Consider the following 19,206-nt stretch of genomic DNA (forward strand, 5'->3'; position numbering starts at 1 on the left):
GAGAGGGAGAATGCATCTAGTTGCTGGATGTTCAATCTTACAATTTTGACCACTTACGTGAATTGCATCCTTTGTAGAGTTTATTGTAGAAGAAAGCAATAAATAATTTCTACCCCTATATGCAAATGCGATCCATTCTTCCATGTATGACAGACACGATAAAGTCTGATGAAATTTATCCTTTTCAAGCATTATGTCCCTCTGTGCCTCAAGTAAAGCAGCATTACATGAACACTAGTCAAAATATAATGTGATGACAATGGACATTTTACGAGAACTGATGTTAAGAGACTAATTTCATTGGGGCGAGTACAGAGGGGGGGGCGAGTGACAGAGAGAGGGGGGGGGGGGCGGGAGAGAGAGGTGGGATTGAGGGGGAGAAAATAAGAGTATATGTGTGAAGCCCATTTGGAATGTATCATGGACATCACTCCTCTCAGATGATAAATTCAAATATAGCACATGTTAAAATAAAGTGAAACAGTGTTCATAATCTGAGAGGTAATACTTTTGTTTAATCATACATTGCAGTTCACTCAGGGACTACAAAAAATGAAGCACAGTGTTCTTTTGAAACAAATATCACCACGTATGACAGTGTAAAACAAGAAAATGTAAGTACAAACAATCTCTGAGGGAATGGCTCAGTCATCATCTGCTTCAAGGTTTATGTGATTTCCAAATTTAGCATAAAGGTAAGTTTTCAGTTCACTCATTTGGTTTTTTATATTACTGCATTTATCCTCCAAATCCTTTGTTTCTGATAATATCTTGTTTTTGGCTTCCTCCAACATTTTCTGGAAATCATTGTAATATAAATAAATTCAAATAATAATAATTCAAAAAGTATAAAATATAGCTTATATTATTCAAAGTACCTCTGTTTGTTCAATATCTTGATTGATGAAAACTTCACCCATAAAATATGGAACAAATTCGGTTGGGTCCATTAGCGTCAATTCATCACACGCCTCCTCCAAATTCTTCAGCTGGTTCTGTAAGAAAAATGTAAATTCGCATCCTATTAACTTGACAGTACACAGAAATTTAATGAACAAATGAAACTTCACAGAATGTTACAGAAAAATATCTTTACCAAAAAATTTCCAATTTACAGCAATATTCCAGAATGAGATTTTCATTCTGCAGCGGAGTGTGCACTGATATGATACTTTCTGCCAGATTAAAACTGTGTGCCAGACCGAGACTTGTACTCGGGACCTTTGCCTTTCACAGGCAAATGCTCTAACATTTTACAGCAGTATTGTTTATGTTTGCATTACTCTGTAATCTCTAAATCATCTAGATGGAGAACTAACTCCGCTGAATGACTCCAAATGTCCATTTCTACACACACACACACACACACACACACACACACACACACACACACACACACACACACACACACACACTCTACAAATTTTACAATATCCTTGTGGTTTCATTCCAGCAAATGGTAACCGAAAATAGTGATTAACTTATTAATATTACATTGTTGAAGTATTTTTACTATGTATATCCTGCAGGAAACTGAATCAGTCGCAACACAATACCTAACACCCATCAGCTGTTACACTGAAAGCATCTCTGTTGTTAAAACACATAAATTTAGTGCCGAAAAGTCCACCCTACCTCCTGAAAACTTAATATTTCTTGTATTGTTGCTAGTTATACATTGTCACATTTGTAATATGTGTGTGTGGTACAATGAGTGATAACATGCCGGAACTGGTACACAACGTATCACTTCAAACACAAAATATCTAAAAACGTATTTTGCTTTAAGTGAGAAGCAGATGCCCTTTCATGTGTTACCATCAGCAACTTGTACATTCACTATTTTTATCATCAGCAGTGGCAGATCTAAGCAAAATATGCCAACTTCGTTCAAATGAGTCTGCACTGGATGAGGCACTTCCATTTGGAAACTGCAAATACTTAAAGATTTTGACTGATAAAACATTTAATTTATCAATTTTTTACTACGTCTCTCAACACTGGTTTACATGACAATGGATTAAATGAGTACAGTGTGTGAAAAAGCAAAATATATTTAATGAGCCCCCCCTCCCAACATCCATATCACATTAGAGTTCAGAAATGATACAGCAGAAATTTTCTGCTGGTGTTTTTTTTCCTACACTAGTTTTGAGAAGGTTGGTTTTTTTTTTTTTTTTTTTGTTCTCCAGGAACCTTCAGCATCCAATGTAATAGAGCCATATGGTGCAGAATCAAAAACTATTTTATTTTGCATTCTAGTAACATAACATTTAAAAAAAAGAAAAAAAAGAAAGAAAAAAAAAGAAAGAAAAAAAAAAGAAAGAAAGAAAGAAAGAATCTTTGGCTGGCATTGTAATTGTCTACTCTTAACATGTAAACTGTTAAAAAAATTCATAAAATTATACAACAAGTACAAATAATACTGCATATGCACTTGATTCATGAATAACTTCAACAATGGATTGTTTTAACTAGGCCTAAGCTAAATTTTACCATTAAAATTCAAAATGTTGCTTTTTTAACTTCTTTACAGACACTATGCAATATAAAAAGATTTGCACCATAATCTGGTTGGCTTCAAGAGATTTGCATGCACTGGAATCTCTTTTAACTAGCATTTTCACAACAAAGTATGTATGCTGTGACCTGGTGCAACATCAGGTGGCCAAAAACCTCTAGGCCTATAATGACTGAACTATGTGGAACATCAGGTTACTTATGTAATGGCATGCTTCACCCACCATCATACGAGTTCATTGTATATGAGTTTTGTATCACAAGACCAAAGAGAGATACAGAAGTTCAAATGTGTGTGTGTGGGGGGGGGGGGGGGGGTGCAAGATTGCAGTGGCCCACAACCCAGATAGATTTTACAACAATTACATATGACCAGGTCAATTTACAGAAATGTTAATATTTTGTGGAAATGCAATGAAAGTACTTAAAATGATCACAATTCTGGTAAATCTATGAAATTTTCTGACAAGGATCTCTGGATGATAAAGCATTCTCCTGCCAGGAGTCTTGGTCAACAATGATTGGATAGAGGCTTGGCAAACCACTTGCATTAGCTTACTGTGACATGAAGAACTTCCTTTTGGAGGAAACATGGTTTTATGGCAGATACATTCCACAGGAATTAAACATTCTCAATGGAATTGATGTATCACTGGCAGCTACCAACACCTAATGAAACAACAGCACTTCTGGTAAACCACAAAATCTATTCAGTTTCAAAACCATGTTGAAGCAAAATTTCATAGGAATTCTAACATTCTCAACGGGATGGGTGAATCAGTAGCAGGTACCAACACCCAATCAGACACAGCACTTATGATAAACCATAGCATCTGTCTAGTTTCAAACAGGATGCCTTCATGTTCATAGAAAAAGACCTTCAAGAATTACATCAGACATGGATGAAAAGATTGTGTAGTAATACTCTGCTAGTAAATACCAGTACCTCTCATTGAGTCCAGTCAAAAGTGGAACTAATCCAGCAAAGCCGAGCTACAAAATGTCCTTTCCAATAATACAGAATGACTTGTAAAAACAGAATGTATATTGACTGTAAAGAGGTGCAAAAATAGTTGTGAAATCAGTCATGGAAATGAACAATTTGTGACATGAGATCCAGCTTTACATAACCAACTGAGAGTATAGTACACAAGCATACCACCTTGACATGTAAAGGCTAATCAACATGTGGCAAATGTATATGTCCAGCTCAGGGAAACAATGCACCATATTCACAGACAGGAATGCGAGTTTAATTCTCAGGAAGGCATCCTGCATAAAGAGACACCTTTACATATAAGTGTGTTCTGCAATTACCAGAAAAATCATATGTAAGTGTTCCAAAGCTCTCTACACCAGTTCCAGATATTGGTCACTGTTCCCCCATCCACTATGATGCAGAAAACGGTGTAGGGGAAACTCAATTGAATAACAAGAAGCTATCAGTCCCACAAATCCATTGTGAACCACCGAATCTGATACTGAAGTTCGGACTTTGTTGAGTGGAGATGTGTAAAATGTAAAGAAGAAAATACATCAGAATTGGAACTGCTGTACTTCACAAATGTACAAGCTTTAATGACTTTCAAAGGAGAGAATGATGAAACCATACACTCCTCTACAACAAACACAATGTTGGTTGAAATATCCTCCAATTAACTTCAAATGGAACAACCTCTGTGCTAACGTCTTTTTAAAGATTTCAAGTGGAACCAACATCAAACCAGTTGCTTCAAATTTAACAATAAAATACTTAAATGGATGCATCTCCATTAGTAACAATGTAATTGGATAATAACTGGTATTCCATGGAAACTGAAAGGCAACCCTGCCTCAAATGTTTTGATGTAACACCTATAAAAACTATTCCACACAATGGCATCCCCCTTTTAGGTACAACACACAAATAAATGATAAAATTTTCACACAGATCTTTAAGAGAGCATCCCGAAGCAATCCAAATCCATACTGATGGCTCCAACAACAACGACACTTGTGTTGATAAGCAAATTCTATATGGTGTCCAGGTACCCCTCCTGACTTTGTACAGTTGCAATTCATTTGTAAAAGAGTAGCTGAACTTCAACTATTGTGTTTGTCAATGCAAGACCACACAAACAGATTTGAAAAAGAAAGGAATTACATTGATGTTTGTGAATGAATCATCTGAATGCGGCATGGACTAGCAAGTTCCAGCCTGTTGTGCTTTGTTGCACAATTTCCAAATGCCCTGTCTTGTTCACGAGGGTTTTTTCTAATCAATGTGTCTAATCAATGTGCAATATATCGCAGCACACACAGGTGGAATGTGGTTTTCTGGTCTGAGGAAAATCCCTAAATGCCAATTTATCCCTGCTTCCCAGATAAAACTGCTTTTGTGTTTCTTCAGTCAGGTGTTAATGCTTCTTTTTGTACTCCCTATAGACAGCATGTCTAATGGGTTTTATATACTCCTTTGGGGCAAGCAGCAGGTGTAATTCCCTTGCAGTATTCAAACATTTGCACGTCTTTCTTGTTAGTTTAAACCAGGTTGGAAAACCTTTGATGATCCACAGGACTGATTCACATATTTACTTAAGGTCACAGGCCACCTTGTCATGTGATAAGGACAACAGCATTGAAGTGTATGAAGTCAAAACTGTAGCACAGTTGTGCGTATTTGTTTGTATTTTGCATATTTGCACACATTTGTGCATCTTTTTCTGTTAACCAGCTCACAATTACCTAACACCTTCATTTGCTCATTTCCTATGTCATTTCCTATATTTGTCCCAACATCATCCCTGCCACAATAGACCCCTGCCCTATCTTTCTGCACCATATCCTCATTCCTTCACAACCTTATCTTCTCTTCCATCCAATTCACCACCTGGTCCTCCTCAACTCAGTGTGCTACCTTCCTGGATGTTTACCACCACCTCTCTGCTCCATCTACATAACTGTCCACATTAAACCCACCAATCACACACAATACCTGCATTCCAACAGCTGGCATCCCTTCTGCATCAAAAAATCCCTCCCATACAGCTGGTCACCCACAGATGGCATATCTGCAGAGAGAGCTCCCTTGCCCAGTATGCTGAAAGTCTCACAAAGGCCTTCACAGACAGGACACAGAATGGAAATAATAAGTCACAGACAAGCACAACAAGAGACTACTAAACAAGTAGCTTTCAGCCAGAAGGCCTTCTGAATGAGACACACACACACACACACACACACACACACACACACACACACACACACATAATCACTGTCTCTGGCTGCTGAGACCAGACTGAAAGCAACTGCATATGATGGGAGAAGCAATCTGGGAAATACGGAAGCGTCCGATCCCGCCCGTCTGCTTTGACGCATGACGTCACAAATATGGCGGAAACAAAAACAAACACACACACTCTCCACAAGAAGCCTAATGACACTAACGGGACAAGCGCGGGAAATGGGGTGTTTTGGGTGGGGGGCAAACTAAATATAAACAAATTTAGACGCCTTGCGTAGCTACAACGTGTAAGTGAAGACAGCCATGCATGAATACCCACCCACCTCCCCAGGGGTCATAACCCCTGCAACCCATAGAAGATAAAGATGCTTCAGTAGCTGATTAGTGCTTTTTGTCTTAAAAAAAAAAAAAATCTCACGGGATAGAACGAACAGATCAGAAAAGTAAATAAAATAAGGTAAAACAGAACTGGAGACAGCCACACTCAAACCAAACTCCGCGCCGTCATGACGTCACACACTACAACACCCTTACGTCACGGGTCAAAGCCGATGCGTGGGATCGGACGCTTCTGTCGACCCGCAATCTGGGTGGTGGGGGTAAGGAGGAGGGATAGCAGGATGGTAAAGTGCTGCTTGTGCGGACATACAGGGATAACGTGGAGAGAGGGCTGGGCAGCTAGGTGGAATCAACTGATTCAATATATTTCTTATTTAGGAGCTTTGTGTGTTAACTGTGTGCACCGAATTAGTGGCTTATATGTGTACTGAACACTACATTCACTGCCTCAATATTTATGGTATTTACAAATTGCTTGTATGTCAATTGTATACAGTGCCATAAATTTTTTATTATATGCATCTTAAACGAAGGTTATTTCATCTCATATAATCAATGGACAATAAAAATCTTGATAGCATGCAGAGCTGCATCAAACCAATCTTCATACTGAAGATGACGACAAGCACAATATGTATAACTCCTTTCTATGCTAATGTTAACAAACTGAGGTCTTTGTAGACATCATTTTTGATCCTAGTGTTGCTTTTAACTATTTTTAATGAATAGAGAAGTATTGGCAATGACTAACGACATTACTGGATATTTGTATTGTGGAGTAGTAGTCAAAATGTGCATGTTTTGAAAAGGTATTTGCAGGATGTTCTTGAATTAACACCAGTTACAATTCTTATAACACACTTCTGTATTCTGAAAATAGGCCTACTATCCTTGTAACTTAAATTTTAGGTTCCCAATATATTATTGAAATTACTGAAACTGTTGAATATCTAAGAACAGTATAGCCCATCTGGGTGTAAAAAACCGCGGCGCGAACAGCTCCAATTTTGGAAGCGAGAGCACGCAAATCATTGCTCCTCTATAACTACTAGAAACAAAGTTTCATGAATGGGTCAAACTACTACATACCGCATAAACAAAAGCAGATATTGTTTTGTCTGGATTCGGCAGTGGGTGATAAGTGAAATGATAAACTTGTTAAGTTGGAGAGAACTGCATCCACATAACTTCTAATATCAATTTTTGATGAAAAGCGTAAAAATTTGTAACTGTCTCAGTGTAATATAATCAACCATAGAAACTGTGTAGGATCGGTTCTTGGGTGACTGTAACATTAAGTATACATTTTCTAAAACCCAAAGATTGGTACAGAAAAGAATGTGCCATTTACAAGGAGCTTGAGGGAAAATTATCTAAATTATTTTTAGCATAATACTGTATTAATGCTATATGACCCACCTGCTTTGATTTTAGTTCATCCTTATAATCTTCGAGCCTTGCATTATGTCTTGCAAATTCATTTATCTTTTGCTGGTCGTCATACGAGATGTGAACGTCTGAATCCTAGAACGAAGGTAATATATGGAACTGTTATTAAACTGTTTCATGTCACACTACTACATACATTGAACTTACTTAAGAAAGGGCAAACAGTAAAAAGAAAGAAGTATTTTGTCATCATTCAAACGCAAGTACCGGCTGAAAAGTAGCCGAATTCGAGCTTGCCATTTCCCACGATTAATACGGACTCCAATTAAATCGTAAACACCAACACTACCGCCTCAACCACGGATTATGTGCCACAGAACAAAGATGTTCATAAAGAGAAGATGTCATATTTCCCCTTCGTACCAGAAAGAACCAAAGCCTTATTAGGCAACGGAAATATCGTTTTACCTAGGTTCTTCAATGGGCGATACTGAGATGGGCGATATTTATTAGTTTATGACAGACTTCTTTAGTTAAAGACAAACTTCTTTAAATTCGAATCAATTTATTAATGGTATCTCGTAATCATTTACTTCTGTCGCACTTGCAGGTTTTCGATGTTTATCTTATCTTTGATACCGTGGAATAGTGTCTTGAATGTTTGTATACAGTTTGTATTTATGTCACATCATCGGTATTAAACTGTTGATAAAAATTGTACCATTGGTTTGGAGTTGGCCTTGACAGTTTGTGAAAACGTTGATAATCATTTTAGACATTTAGGAAGTGATAGAAATGTTTCTCGGAAGTCGAAGATGATGACATTTAAGGTTAATATATGTTGCTGCGATACTTAGTGCGTTCTAAATGTGATAAAATTGGAATCGGCAGTCGCAGAGCAGTTTAAAAAGAAAACTATGTGCAAAATAAAATATGCATAGCTGATAAATGGGCCGTTCATGGCCGGAATTAAGTGGTAAGACAGTTTAAGGTACGCAGATATCTCAAAAAATCTTCATTTTGTATCGAGAAAATATTTTCTGATGTAATTAAAATTTGTTCAAGGTATGCTGGATATCCGTTAAATCAAAAATCCTGCATGACTAAACCGGTACCCCTTTGCAGTTTAACAAATCTTCAACTACGGTTTCTGTGTCCCACAGATCTTGATGAGGTTTGTATTAAGCATATGTACATACATTTGTTTAGTGACAGTCTGGTGTTGAGTGTGTACCCAGGCACAAGTGTTGCACGTCGAATGACTTATTTTTAATGTCACACAATGGAAAATCCTGGATGAAATATCATATTTTTGTTACCTGGTGATGAATATAAACCAAAAAACTAACACTGAAAAAGTTATTCTGTAATTTTGCTTTTTTTTGTATTGCTTTGAATAATACCACATGGATAAACATCAAATCGTATTTCTTGCAGCTTTTGTTGAAGTCTAGAACTAAGAAAACAATTTGACACAGTTAATAACTAATAATAAAATAATTATGATCTATGTTCCGATAATATAACCACATAGAAAGGTAATAGTGTATTAAGGGATGATTGTTGTGTAGTTTCAGCCTCTATAACAGTGCATATTGTTGTTAACAATGCCACTCCATTTGAGGTTTCTCTTGTTTCATATGCATTATTCTGAAAAAAGAATGTCCTGAGAGAGACACAACATGTTTTACTAAAAAGTTTCCATCAGTGGCAGTATGAAACATATGTTTCATGTTCCTATAATTTGCTGATGATGCTTAGTAATAATACTCACACAAACAAAGTTGACACAGCTCAGTGACTGATGGGAGCGGCTGTAAACGCGAAATGCCTTTACAGTCGCTCCCATCAGCCACAGTGCTGAGTGTCGACTTTGTTTGCATGTGTAGTACACATTATTTATATTTTATGTTTTAGGTTAATTCATAGTAAACAGTTTTTTTTGCAAGTGAGACGAACAGCATATTGCCAACCATTCATAAAATACTCTAATATTTTTCTGTGAGCGGTGACTGTATTAGGTCTCTCTCTAAGGTAAAATATTTGGAAGTCATTATATGAAAGTTTCACATATAAGATTATTTACACAATCTTGTTTGTTCCAGTTAAAAGTCAGAAATAAGAACTAATAATATTTGTGACGGAAGGAAAACACCCCCTTTCCGAATGAAATGGAAACCGTTCTGTTGGACAAGCAAATTTAAACTCAAAGATTCAGTCTCCATTTTTTTAAATTTTTTATTTATTTATTTATTTATTTATTTTTTAAGAATGCTCTGCGTAAACTATAAATGTGATGATAAATCCAGATTTTTTTTCCTGCAGCTCAATTTATATTTGTATGCTTTTGTCCTTTTTTTATTGAGCAGAGTAATGTTTGGGTTCCAGACAAACTATCTGCTTTTTGTGTATTTTATATGTTTAATCCAGTAGAGTAGTTTCTGAATATTACTTTGCACTAACTGACGCAAAAGGCTCCTCATGTCATTCATAGTATATTACAGTTTTCTAAATTTGTATTTATTTTTGTGTATATTTATAGGCCTAAAGCAAAGGCTCACCAGAATGATAGTGTCACTTTTATTGGTATCTGTCACCGCATTCCTTTAGCAGATATTCTGCCATCAGCAACCATATTTTTAAACATATTTTTTCCTGTATTGCACCAAAACTTCTACATACCAGTTTGCACTAATATTGTATCAAGAAAATTAATATGTTTATTAAGTGTATAAGGAAAATTCACTTGAGAAATTATAAAATTACAAAGAGACGTAGTAGCTGGCTAGTACTTTCCTTCAGTATACCAAAGTCCAGTACTGCCAGTAGACACACATCAAAGTGGAAAAACTATTCTTATGTATCAGAACTATTGGTTCCTTCCTTAGGCAGCAAAGAGGAATAGGCTGGGAACATAAAAGGGCAGCTAACTCAGATACCAGAATGAGAGGGACTCTGTTGTGAGAACAAGCAGACAAGCGAAAACAAAGTCTCTATATGTCCATTGCTTCACAGATGGTTTTAAGACCTCGGCTGTCAGTACAGAATGTCAAGTCAAACAGGTTTCAGCCATCTCAATTTCCAGATTGTCATTTTATTGGACTACCAGTTTCAGCGATATATTACATCATATTCAGGCCCCCAGACTGACGTGTAGGAAGATTCCCACCTCTGTTCCAGTCAAAATAGGGGCCAGCATTAAATGACTGTTATCCATAGTTTCTACTTGAGGCAGTGATCATTTCAAACATCACCTGCCAAGTCAGCAAAAACAAAGTTTCAGTTCACCGATGGTATAACAACAGAGCAAGGAATAAAGGTGGATAAAGGAACAGAACTGAGAAGTGAAATGAGTAGTGCATTTAAAAACTGAAAAGATGATTTGGGAAGCAATGGGAGAGGGAAATGAAGATATAAAAGAAGTAAAGCAAGTAACTGAATAAATAAATAAAATATGTAATAATAATAGGAGGAGTTAGGAGATTGTATGTTAACAGAGGTTATGTCAAGGAGGGTGGCAAGTATCAAGGATATGTTAGAGACCAAGCTATTATCTCTTGAGGTTCAGTCAGCCTAGTATTGGCTGCAGGAACCAAATAGCCCATGTAACGTTGTAAGCACTCAAGTCCCTGTAGTTGTGTTGCAGAGCATGCCCAGTGACGGCATACTGAATGTCCCTAAAATGGACAGTTCTTTGTTCATTCTGCACTCAATCAGTTTAGTAGTGATCTTTCCTATTTAAAATACTGTGCAGTGAACACATGTAAATTAGTAAACAACATGCATAGGTTCACATGTTCTGCCTTTCGTATAGCACAATTTACCAGTGGTAATGCTGGAGAAATTGGTAATGGATAGTGGGTGCATGGGACAGGTTTTACAATGTGAGAGACTGTAGGATAGAACCCTTCGGGTTGGGTAGTGGTCTGGAATGTCATATGGTTGAAAACGTATGTTACAGAGGTTAGGAGTGTGGCTGAAGGCTATAGTGGGTGGCTTGGAGAGGATATTTCATTGAGAGGATCTCATTTTGAAGCCTGATTAGAGAAAATCATAGCCTTGGTTGAGTAATATGTCGAAGAATTTGAGTCGTGGATAGTTCTGGATACACTTAAAAGTTATTTGGAACTGAGACTTTATTAATCAGAGAATTTTAGAGAAAGATACTGCCAGGAGATTTGTATGTGGATAAGATCTGTGAGGGCATTTTGGGAGATGAAAATCGGTATAAATTATTTAGTGTAGGTGATGAGGAGGAACTCGTTGGTGAAGCAGATGTGTTTGTCATGGACTTCTGGACTGTGGGGAAGGTAGCATTTCTTGGAAGAATGGTAGCTGTCAAAGAGCAGTTGGTGTTGTTTATTTGTAGGCTATACATGAGATGAGATATTAACACCAAGCACAGGCTAAAGTGCACATATGGTGTCAGCCGTTCTGCCACTGCATGTTGCTGTTGGCAGCTTGTTTGTGTTGGCGACAGCTAATGGGGTGATAGCATACAGTAGCCAATGAGAATTGCTGAATCTAATGACTTGGTTTAGCAGAAGATATGAATTGACTGTATTTGTTTTTGACATGGATACTACGAGATTAATGATTGTTGATCTGGCTATTATGGATTATCTACCTCTACATCTGTACTCTGCAAACCACTGTGAGGTGCATGGCAGAGAGTATATCCCATTGTATCATGTATTAGGGTTTCATCCTGTTCCATTCACATATGGAGCATGGATGAATGATTGTTTGAATGCCTCTGAGTCATTAAGTAATTATCCTTATCTTATCCTCATGATTCTTCTGTGAGTGACACATAGGGGGTTGTAGTATATCCATTGAGTAATCATTTAAAACCTGTTCTTGATACTTCGTTAATAGACTTTCTCGGGATAGTTTACATCTGTCTTCAGGAATCTGCCATTTCAGTTCCTTCAGTATCTCTGTAACACTCTCCCATAGGTTAAACAAACCTGTGACCATTCATGCTGCCTTCCTCTGTATACATTCAGTTAGTCCTATCTTCACAATGTCCTGATCTCTGAGGTTGTGGTTAGGCAGTGTCCTAACAGTACAGTTTAAATTTATGAAATAATCTGTTATATATGACACCATTTCACACAATACATTCCATTTTGCATTCACATAATGTCATACACTTGACATCATGATGACATTTGTGAAACACTATTTTCTGATTTGTTTTGCCATCTTGTCTGATTATGATTTGTCATATTCACTTCCCATCATTCATCACACTCATAGTTACTATCTGTAGCATGCAACAGAAAAACCGCGGACACCGCAAGCGCACTTTTACCTTGAGCGCAGTCCACCCTGTAGTGGAGCGGTCTGTGCTTCTGACAACAGGCCCAGATTCAGTTCCCAGCCAGGTCGGAGATTTTCTCCACTCAGGGACTTGGTGTGTGTTTTGTTGTCCTCATCATCATCGACACACAAGTCACCCAATGTGGCGTCAACTGAAAAGACTTGCAGCTCAGCGGCCAGACTTCCCCACATAGGGCCAGTGCAATACAGTCATTTCATTTTAGCCGAAGTACAGTGTTAATATTAAGTGCAGTTTTGGAGCTGCCTTATTATAAGATGCTGAAAAATGCTAATGCAAATTCTTTACAGACAAATGGAAAAACTGGTAGACCCCGACCTTGTGGAAGATCAGTTTGGATTCCGTTTAAATGTTGGAACACGTGAGGAAATACTGACACTACGACTTATCTTAGAAGTAAGATTAAGCAAAGGCAAACCTATGTTTCTAGCATTTGTAGACTTAGAGAAAGCTTTTGACAATGTTGACTGGAATACTCTCTCTCAAATTCTGAGGTGGCAGGTGTAAAATACAGGGAGCGAAAGGCTATTTACAAATTTGTACAGAAACCAGATGGCAGTTATAAGAGTCGAGGGGCATGAAAGGGAAGCAGTAGTTTTAAAGGGAGTGAGACAGGGTTGTAGCCCATCTCCGATGCTATTGAATCTGTATACTGAGCAAGCAGTAAAGGAAACAAAAGAAAAGTTCAGAGTAGGAATTAAAATCCATGGAGGAGAAATAAAAACTTTGAGGTTCACCAGTGATATTGTAATTCTGTCAGAGACAGCACTGGACCTGGAAGAGCAGTTGAACGGGATGGACAGTGTCTTGAAAGGAGGATATAAGATGAACATCAACAAAAGCAAAACGAGAATAATGGAATGTAGTCGTATTAAATCAGGTGATGTTGAGGGAATTAGTTTAGGAAATGAGACACTTAAAGTAGTACATGGGTTTTGCTATTTGGGGAGCAAAATAACTGATGATGGTTGAAGTAGAGAGGATATCAAATGTAGACTGGCAATGGGAAGGAAAGCATTTCTGAAGAAGAGAAATTTGTTAACATCGAGTATAGATTTAAGTGTCAGGAAGTCGTTTCTGAAAGTATTTGCATGGAGTGTAGCCACGTATGGAAGTGAAACATGGACGATAAATAGTTTGGACAAGAAGAGAATAGAAGCTTTTGAAATGTGGTGCTACAGAAGAATGCTGAAGATTAGATGGGTAGATCACATAACTAATGAGGAGGTATTGAATAGAATTGGGGAGAAGAGGAGTTTGTGGCACAACTTGACTAGAAGAAGGGATCGGTTGGTAGGACATGTTCTGAGGCATCGAGGATCACCAATTTGGAACTGGAGGGCAGCGTGGATGGTAAAAATCGTAGAGGGAGACCAAGAGATGAATACACTAAGCAGATTCAGAAGGATGTAGGTCACAGTAGTTACTTCGAGATGAAGAAGCTTGCACAGGATACAGTAGCATGGAGAGTTGCATCAAACTAGTCTCTGGGCTGAAGAACACAACAACAACAACAAGATGCTTCATTAGTATTTGATTATTTTCATTCTGCGAAGGAATTTGTATATGTTGTTGTATTGGCTCAGTGTCATTGTGTGGGCTCATTCTGCATGAAATCACCTTCTTTACCCTTTTCTGAAATATGCTTCATTTTTTAAATGTAATACTTAGGTCTTTTCAACATTTCTCGTATCTATTTGAATAATCAATTTGATCTCTTCTAATGGTATTGTGCAAATTTAATTCACATAAGCTCTTGTGCCATAAGTATAGAAACAGATGTAACAATATTGTTTTTGGAACTATTATTAACGAAGACATGGAGAATGGAGGAGCTTAGGACTATTATAGAGATACTTTGTTAAATAGTCTCCTTGCTATTTGTTTCCAGTAGATCACTATCTATAATTTCTTTAAAAAAGTGTTCTGTAAGAACTGATCCTTTAAGATTGCAGAGACATGACATGCATATAGGCTCAGCATCACTAGCCTTTGTATCAACAGGAAGATCAGCAGTGTACTACATGTGTCCAATAAGAAGGTATTAACCAAATTGGGAACATGAAATCAAGTGCCGTCTGTATAATTTGTTGCAGTATGTAAGTCACACGTATTGCATATGTGTCCTAGAACAGAGTTCATCTGCTTAAAAATTAGGAATTATATACCAGAGGCTATGAAGAGCTTTAAATGCCAAAATCTGGTCATATAACTACCACTTGTATGATGAAGATATGACGGAAAATGTGGATCAACATCCAAGAAGCACATTTCTACACATCTCCATGAAAATATGTAAACATCTAAGATATTCATACAGTGTGGAACAGAGTTTGGTCTTTTTATGCTGAGGAAAGGTAAATACTAGTGCTGATGAGTAACATCCTATATGGGAGCACCTCATGTACCAAACCTCTCTAGAAACTTTCAACAAGACCAATGTCACAATAGACCATCGGAGCACGTGCGAATACCTGTGTCAGCACCTGCATGTGTGTGTGTGTGTGTTGGGGGGGGGGGGGGGCTGGCCATTGACATTCTGTCTTTTTCTCGTGTCCTTTTAAACATTCTTGAGTGTGAAGCCAGTGTTGACCCTCATTCCAGTGGCCATGTGCTTGTATAGATAAACATTCCAGATACTGAAATCCCTAAAAGAAAGCTATTAAAATGGGTTTTCAGCAGAACATATCTGATGATGTCTAACCACCTGGAAGGACTTAAACACTAAGGTAGTGTTCAACACTGGGTAAATGACATCACAAATGTAATCCATTACACTGCTAAGTGCTGATGCACCACTACTAAACAACTCAGTTAATCTTTTGGGAAAGGGGGGGGGGGGAGGCAGTCTGCCTGCTGAATGATGAATGTCTTCATACAATGAGAAATTCTGCAAGAATTTATTATTTGTTGTAGATGATTTTATTTCAGTCAATACTTCAGGGCCTTGAGTTGTAGGTTGAAGTGACAGGTTTTTCAGTTTTTCAATTGTGGAAACATTTTGTGTCAATTGTAACCACACTTGTCACATTTTAATGTTCTACAGTTGCAATTACTGTTATCTATTTCACCCATTTGGTGAGATTTCTGGGCCTCATATGTGATGACACTTGTCCTGACTTCAACTTGTAAAGGAGATGTAGCTCCAGGTTATGATAGGACATACATGTACCAGTTTTATAATGCATTTGCATGATCCATGTTGGATATATCATGCATGGCCTGTGTACTTTTCAACACAGACAGGAATTAGGCTCATCACATAAACTTATAAAATTAGCCTTACTTCAAACTTTCTTGTGGAAGTGGGAGGACACCACTTGCAATCTGTCTGCAAGAAATCTTATTCCTTGGATCATTGCATCAAATAATGTTTAATGCTCAAGTACATTAAGACTGTTTGCTGTGCATAAAGTCTCTCCAGCATTTTATAGTTCATATAAGTTAATGGAAAACAGATATTTCAAATACATAGGTGTCTATCCTTTATGCATCCATTCAGTTTCAGGTAAAATCAAATCAGTAAACTTTACTATTGTCATTTGCTGCTGGAATTCCATTCTTGGCCACAGCTTATTGATATACACATGGGGCCTTCCATTTCATGAACAGACCACAAGACAAAATTGAGAAAATTCATCACTCACAAACTCTTCATGGAGGGGCATCTGTATCATTTCTTGCCTTATTTCTCAAGAACCTGGAAACAGGGACTGACAAGACCATTTCCCAAGAAGGAATCTGCCAAAAAACCCTCCAGCTACAGACCCAACAATGTCTAAGACTTAAGAACATGTAGACCATGGTCAATTTACTAATCACTTAATCTGGGATAACTTTCTAGACAAATACCAATTAGGTATATGCAAAAAAACTGCAGCATGACAACTGCTCTTATAAAAGTTCCGGGTGAATTGAAGCTAGCTACGGACACTCAAGAGGACAGCATTATTTGCTTTTTGGACTTTAGCAAAGCTTCCAACATTGTTGACTTGCAAAACACACAAGCCAGAATTTTTCTATAAGTAATGTACATTGATTCCACTCACACATTACATTCTGCCAATAGTGTCTACTGATCAGAGAAAAACAGTTACAGTGGAGAGAAGTAGCATAAAGGACCCCATAAAGATCAGTACTAGGTCCATTACTTTTCTCATTATATCTTAATACTATGTCACTGATCTCTCCCTCTCTCTCATGACAAGTATCACTGATGACCTCAGTTATACGTGTGTGCAAGACCAACATATTTGTGCACAACCATCAAGCATGTCAAACTGATATACCTGCCTTATCACAATGGGCACGGAATACAGGTTTGAAACTTAATCCATCAAAAATGCAAGCAGTTTTAGTAGCTTACAAAAGACCTAATACACCTCTGTTCAGAGAATCATTTCATCCTTAATAGTAAACAGAGCAGAAACAATTTTTTGCTCTGTGAAAAGAACTGGGGATAATTTTGGACCATCACTTATACTAGACAGAACAACCAACTGCTGTTTGTAAAAGGTGTCCAAATCTCTCCATGCACTCCATGAATGTAGAAAGGTATTTCCTCCTGAGCTTAAAAAGAAACCTGTAGAATCACTTGCGCCCCCAGTTCTTGAGTCTAGTAATACTATTCTTCAAGAACTTTCCTATGAGAGCTCACACCAGACAAGACATTTGTGTATGATACATTCTTAATATTCATATTTTTGACTGTATTACTCCTGCCTTTGAACTGTTATCGTGGCTGTGTGTCTACATCTACATCGATACTCTGCAAATCACATCTAAGTGCCTGGCAGAGGGTTCATTGAACCACCTTCACAATTATCTATTATTCCAATCTTCTGATTTCCCTTATTTTATCGTGGTGATCATTCCTTCATATGTAGGTCGGTGTCAACAAAATATTTTTGCATTCGGAGGAGAAAGTTGGTGATTGGAATTTCGTGAGAAGATTCCGTCACAACGAAAAACGCCTTTCTTTTTATGATTTTCATCCCAAGTCTTGTCTCATTTCTGTGACACTCTCTTGCATATTTCGCCATAATACAAAACATGCTGCCTTTCTTAGAACTTTTTTGATGTACTTCATCAGTCCTATCCAGTAAGGATTCCGCACCATGCAGCAGTATTCTAAAAGCGGACGGACAAGCGTAGTGTAATCAGTCTCCTTAGTAGGTCTGTTACATTTTCTAAGTGTCCTGCCAATAAAACACAGTCTTTGGTTAGCCTTCCCCACAACATTTTCTGTGTGTTCCTTCCAATTTAAGTTGTTCGTAATTGTAATACCTAGGTGTTTAGTTGAATTTACGGCTTTTAGATTAGATTGATTTATCATGTAACCAAAGTTTAACAAGTTCCTTTTAGCACTCATGTGGATGACCTCACACTTTTCGATATTTAGGGTCAACTGCCATTTTTCGCACCATTCCGATATTTCTTCTAAGTCATTTTGCAGTTTGTTTTGATCTTCTGATGACTTTATTAGTCAATGAACAACAGTGTCATCTGCAAAAAACCCAAGACGGCTGCTCAGATTGTCTCCCAGATCATTTATATAGATAAGGAACAGCAAAGGGCCTGTAACACTACCTTGTGGAATGCCAGAGATCACTTCTGTTTTACTCAATGACTTTCCATCAATTACTACAAACTGCGAACTCTCTGACGGGAAATCACAAATCCAGTCACATGACTGAGACGATATTCAATAAGCACACAATTTCACTACGAGCCACTTGTGTGGTACAGTGTCAAAAGCCTTCCAGAAATCCAGAAATACGGAATCGATCTGAGATCCTTTGTCAATATCGCTCAACACTTCATGTGAATAAATAGCTAGTTGTTAACGATATGGGCCTGTAATTTAGTGGATTGCTCCTACTACCTTTCTTGAATATTGGTGTGACCTGTGCAACTTTCCAGTCTTTGGGTACGGGTCTTTCGTTGAGTGAACGACTGTATATGATTGTGAAGTATGGAGCTAATGCATCAACATACTCCGAAAGGAACCTAATTGGTACACAGTCTGGATCAGAAGACTTGCTTTTATTAAGTGATTAAGTTGCTTCACTACTCTGAGGATATTTACTTCTACGTTACTCATGGTGGCACCTGTTCTCGATTCAAATTCTGGAATATTTACTTCATCTTCTTTTGTGAAGGCATTTTAGAAGGCTGTGTTTAGTAACTCTGCTTTGGCAGCACTGTCTTTGACAGTATCTCCATTGATATCGCGCAGAGAAGGCATTGATTGTTTCTTGCAGCTAACATACTTCGCATACAATCAGAATCTCTTTGAATTTCCTGCCAGGTTTCGAGACAAAGTTTCATTGTGTGCAGTTAAGTGTAGATATCTTCTGTTTGCTCAGCTCTCTATTCACTCATGGCTCTC

At 37.7% G+C, this 19,206-nt stretch overlaps 2 protein-coding genes across 3 annotated transcripts in view; one reads left to right on the top strand and one right to left on the bottom strand.

The window, feature by feature from the left end:
- Positions 1–495: 495 nt before the first annotated feature.
- LOC126252717 (probable prefoldin subunit 4) lies at positions 496–7,895 on the bottom strand. Its single transcript, XM_049953619.1, has 4 exons — positions 7,739–7,895; positions 7,502–7,606; positions 879–995; positions 496–797 (listed from the first exon to the last, which is right to left on the bottom strand). The coding sequence occupies exons 1-4, from the start codon at positions 7,769–7,771 to the stop codon at positions 645–647; spliced, it is 408 nt and encodes a 135-aa protein (XP_049809576.1). The 5' UTR covers positions 7,772–7,895; the 3' UTR covers positions 496–644.
- A 30-nt stretch (positions 7,896–7,925) lies between these two features.
- LOC126252716 (N-alpha-acetyltransferase 60) overlaps positions 7,926–19,206 on the top strand; it is a 112,511-nt gene continuing 101,230 nt past the window's right edge. Inside the window, exons 1-2 of one of the 2 annotated variants that reach the window (XM_049953618.1) lie at positions 7,926–8,462; positions 8,537–8,645. In XM_049953618.1, coding sequence (XP_049809575.1) covers positions 8,571–8,645 — 75 coding nt within the window. In that variant the 5' untranslated portion in view covers positions 7,926–8,462; positions 8,537–8,570. The remainder of the gene's footprint in view (positions 8,463–8,536; positions 8,646–19,206) is intronic. The other variant, XM_049953617.1, reaches the window with a different exon arrangement.

This window comes from Schistocerca nitens, chromosome 4, assembly GCF_023898315.1.
Source record: "Schistocerca nitens isolate TAMUIC-IGC-003100 chromosome 4, iqSchNite1.1, whole genome shotgun sequence".
In the NCBI taxonomy this organism is placed as follows: Eukaryota; Metazoa; Arthropoda; class Insecta; order Orthoptera; family Acrididae; genus Schistocerca; species Schistocerca nitens.

What these genes read in the sequence shown, in the direction of transcription:
- LOC126252717 (XM_049953619.1), bottom strand. Translation starts at nt 7,771, where the DNA reads ATGGCAAGCTCGAATTCGGCTACTTTTCAGCCG. An exon ending in ATTCGGCTACTTTTCAGCCG is followed by an intron (nt 7,607 to 7,738) that starts GTACTTGCGTTT and finishes CCTTCGTTCTAG; the next exon opens with GATTCAGACGTTCACATCTC. An exon ending in AAGATATTGAACAAACAGAG is followed by an intron (nt 798 to 878) that starts GTACTTTGAATA and finishes AATGATTTCCAG; the next exon opens with AAAATGTTGGAGGAAGCCAA.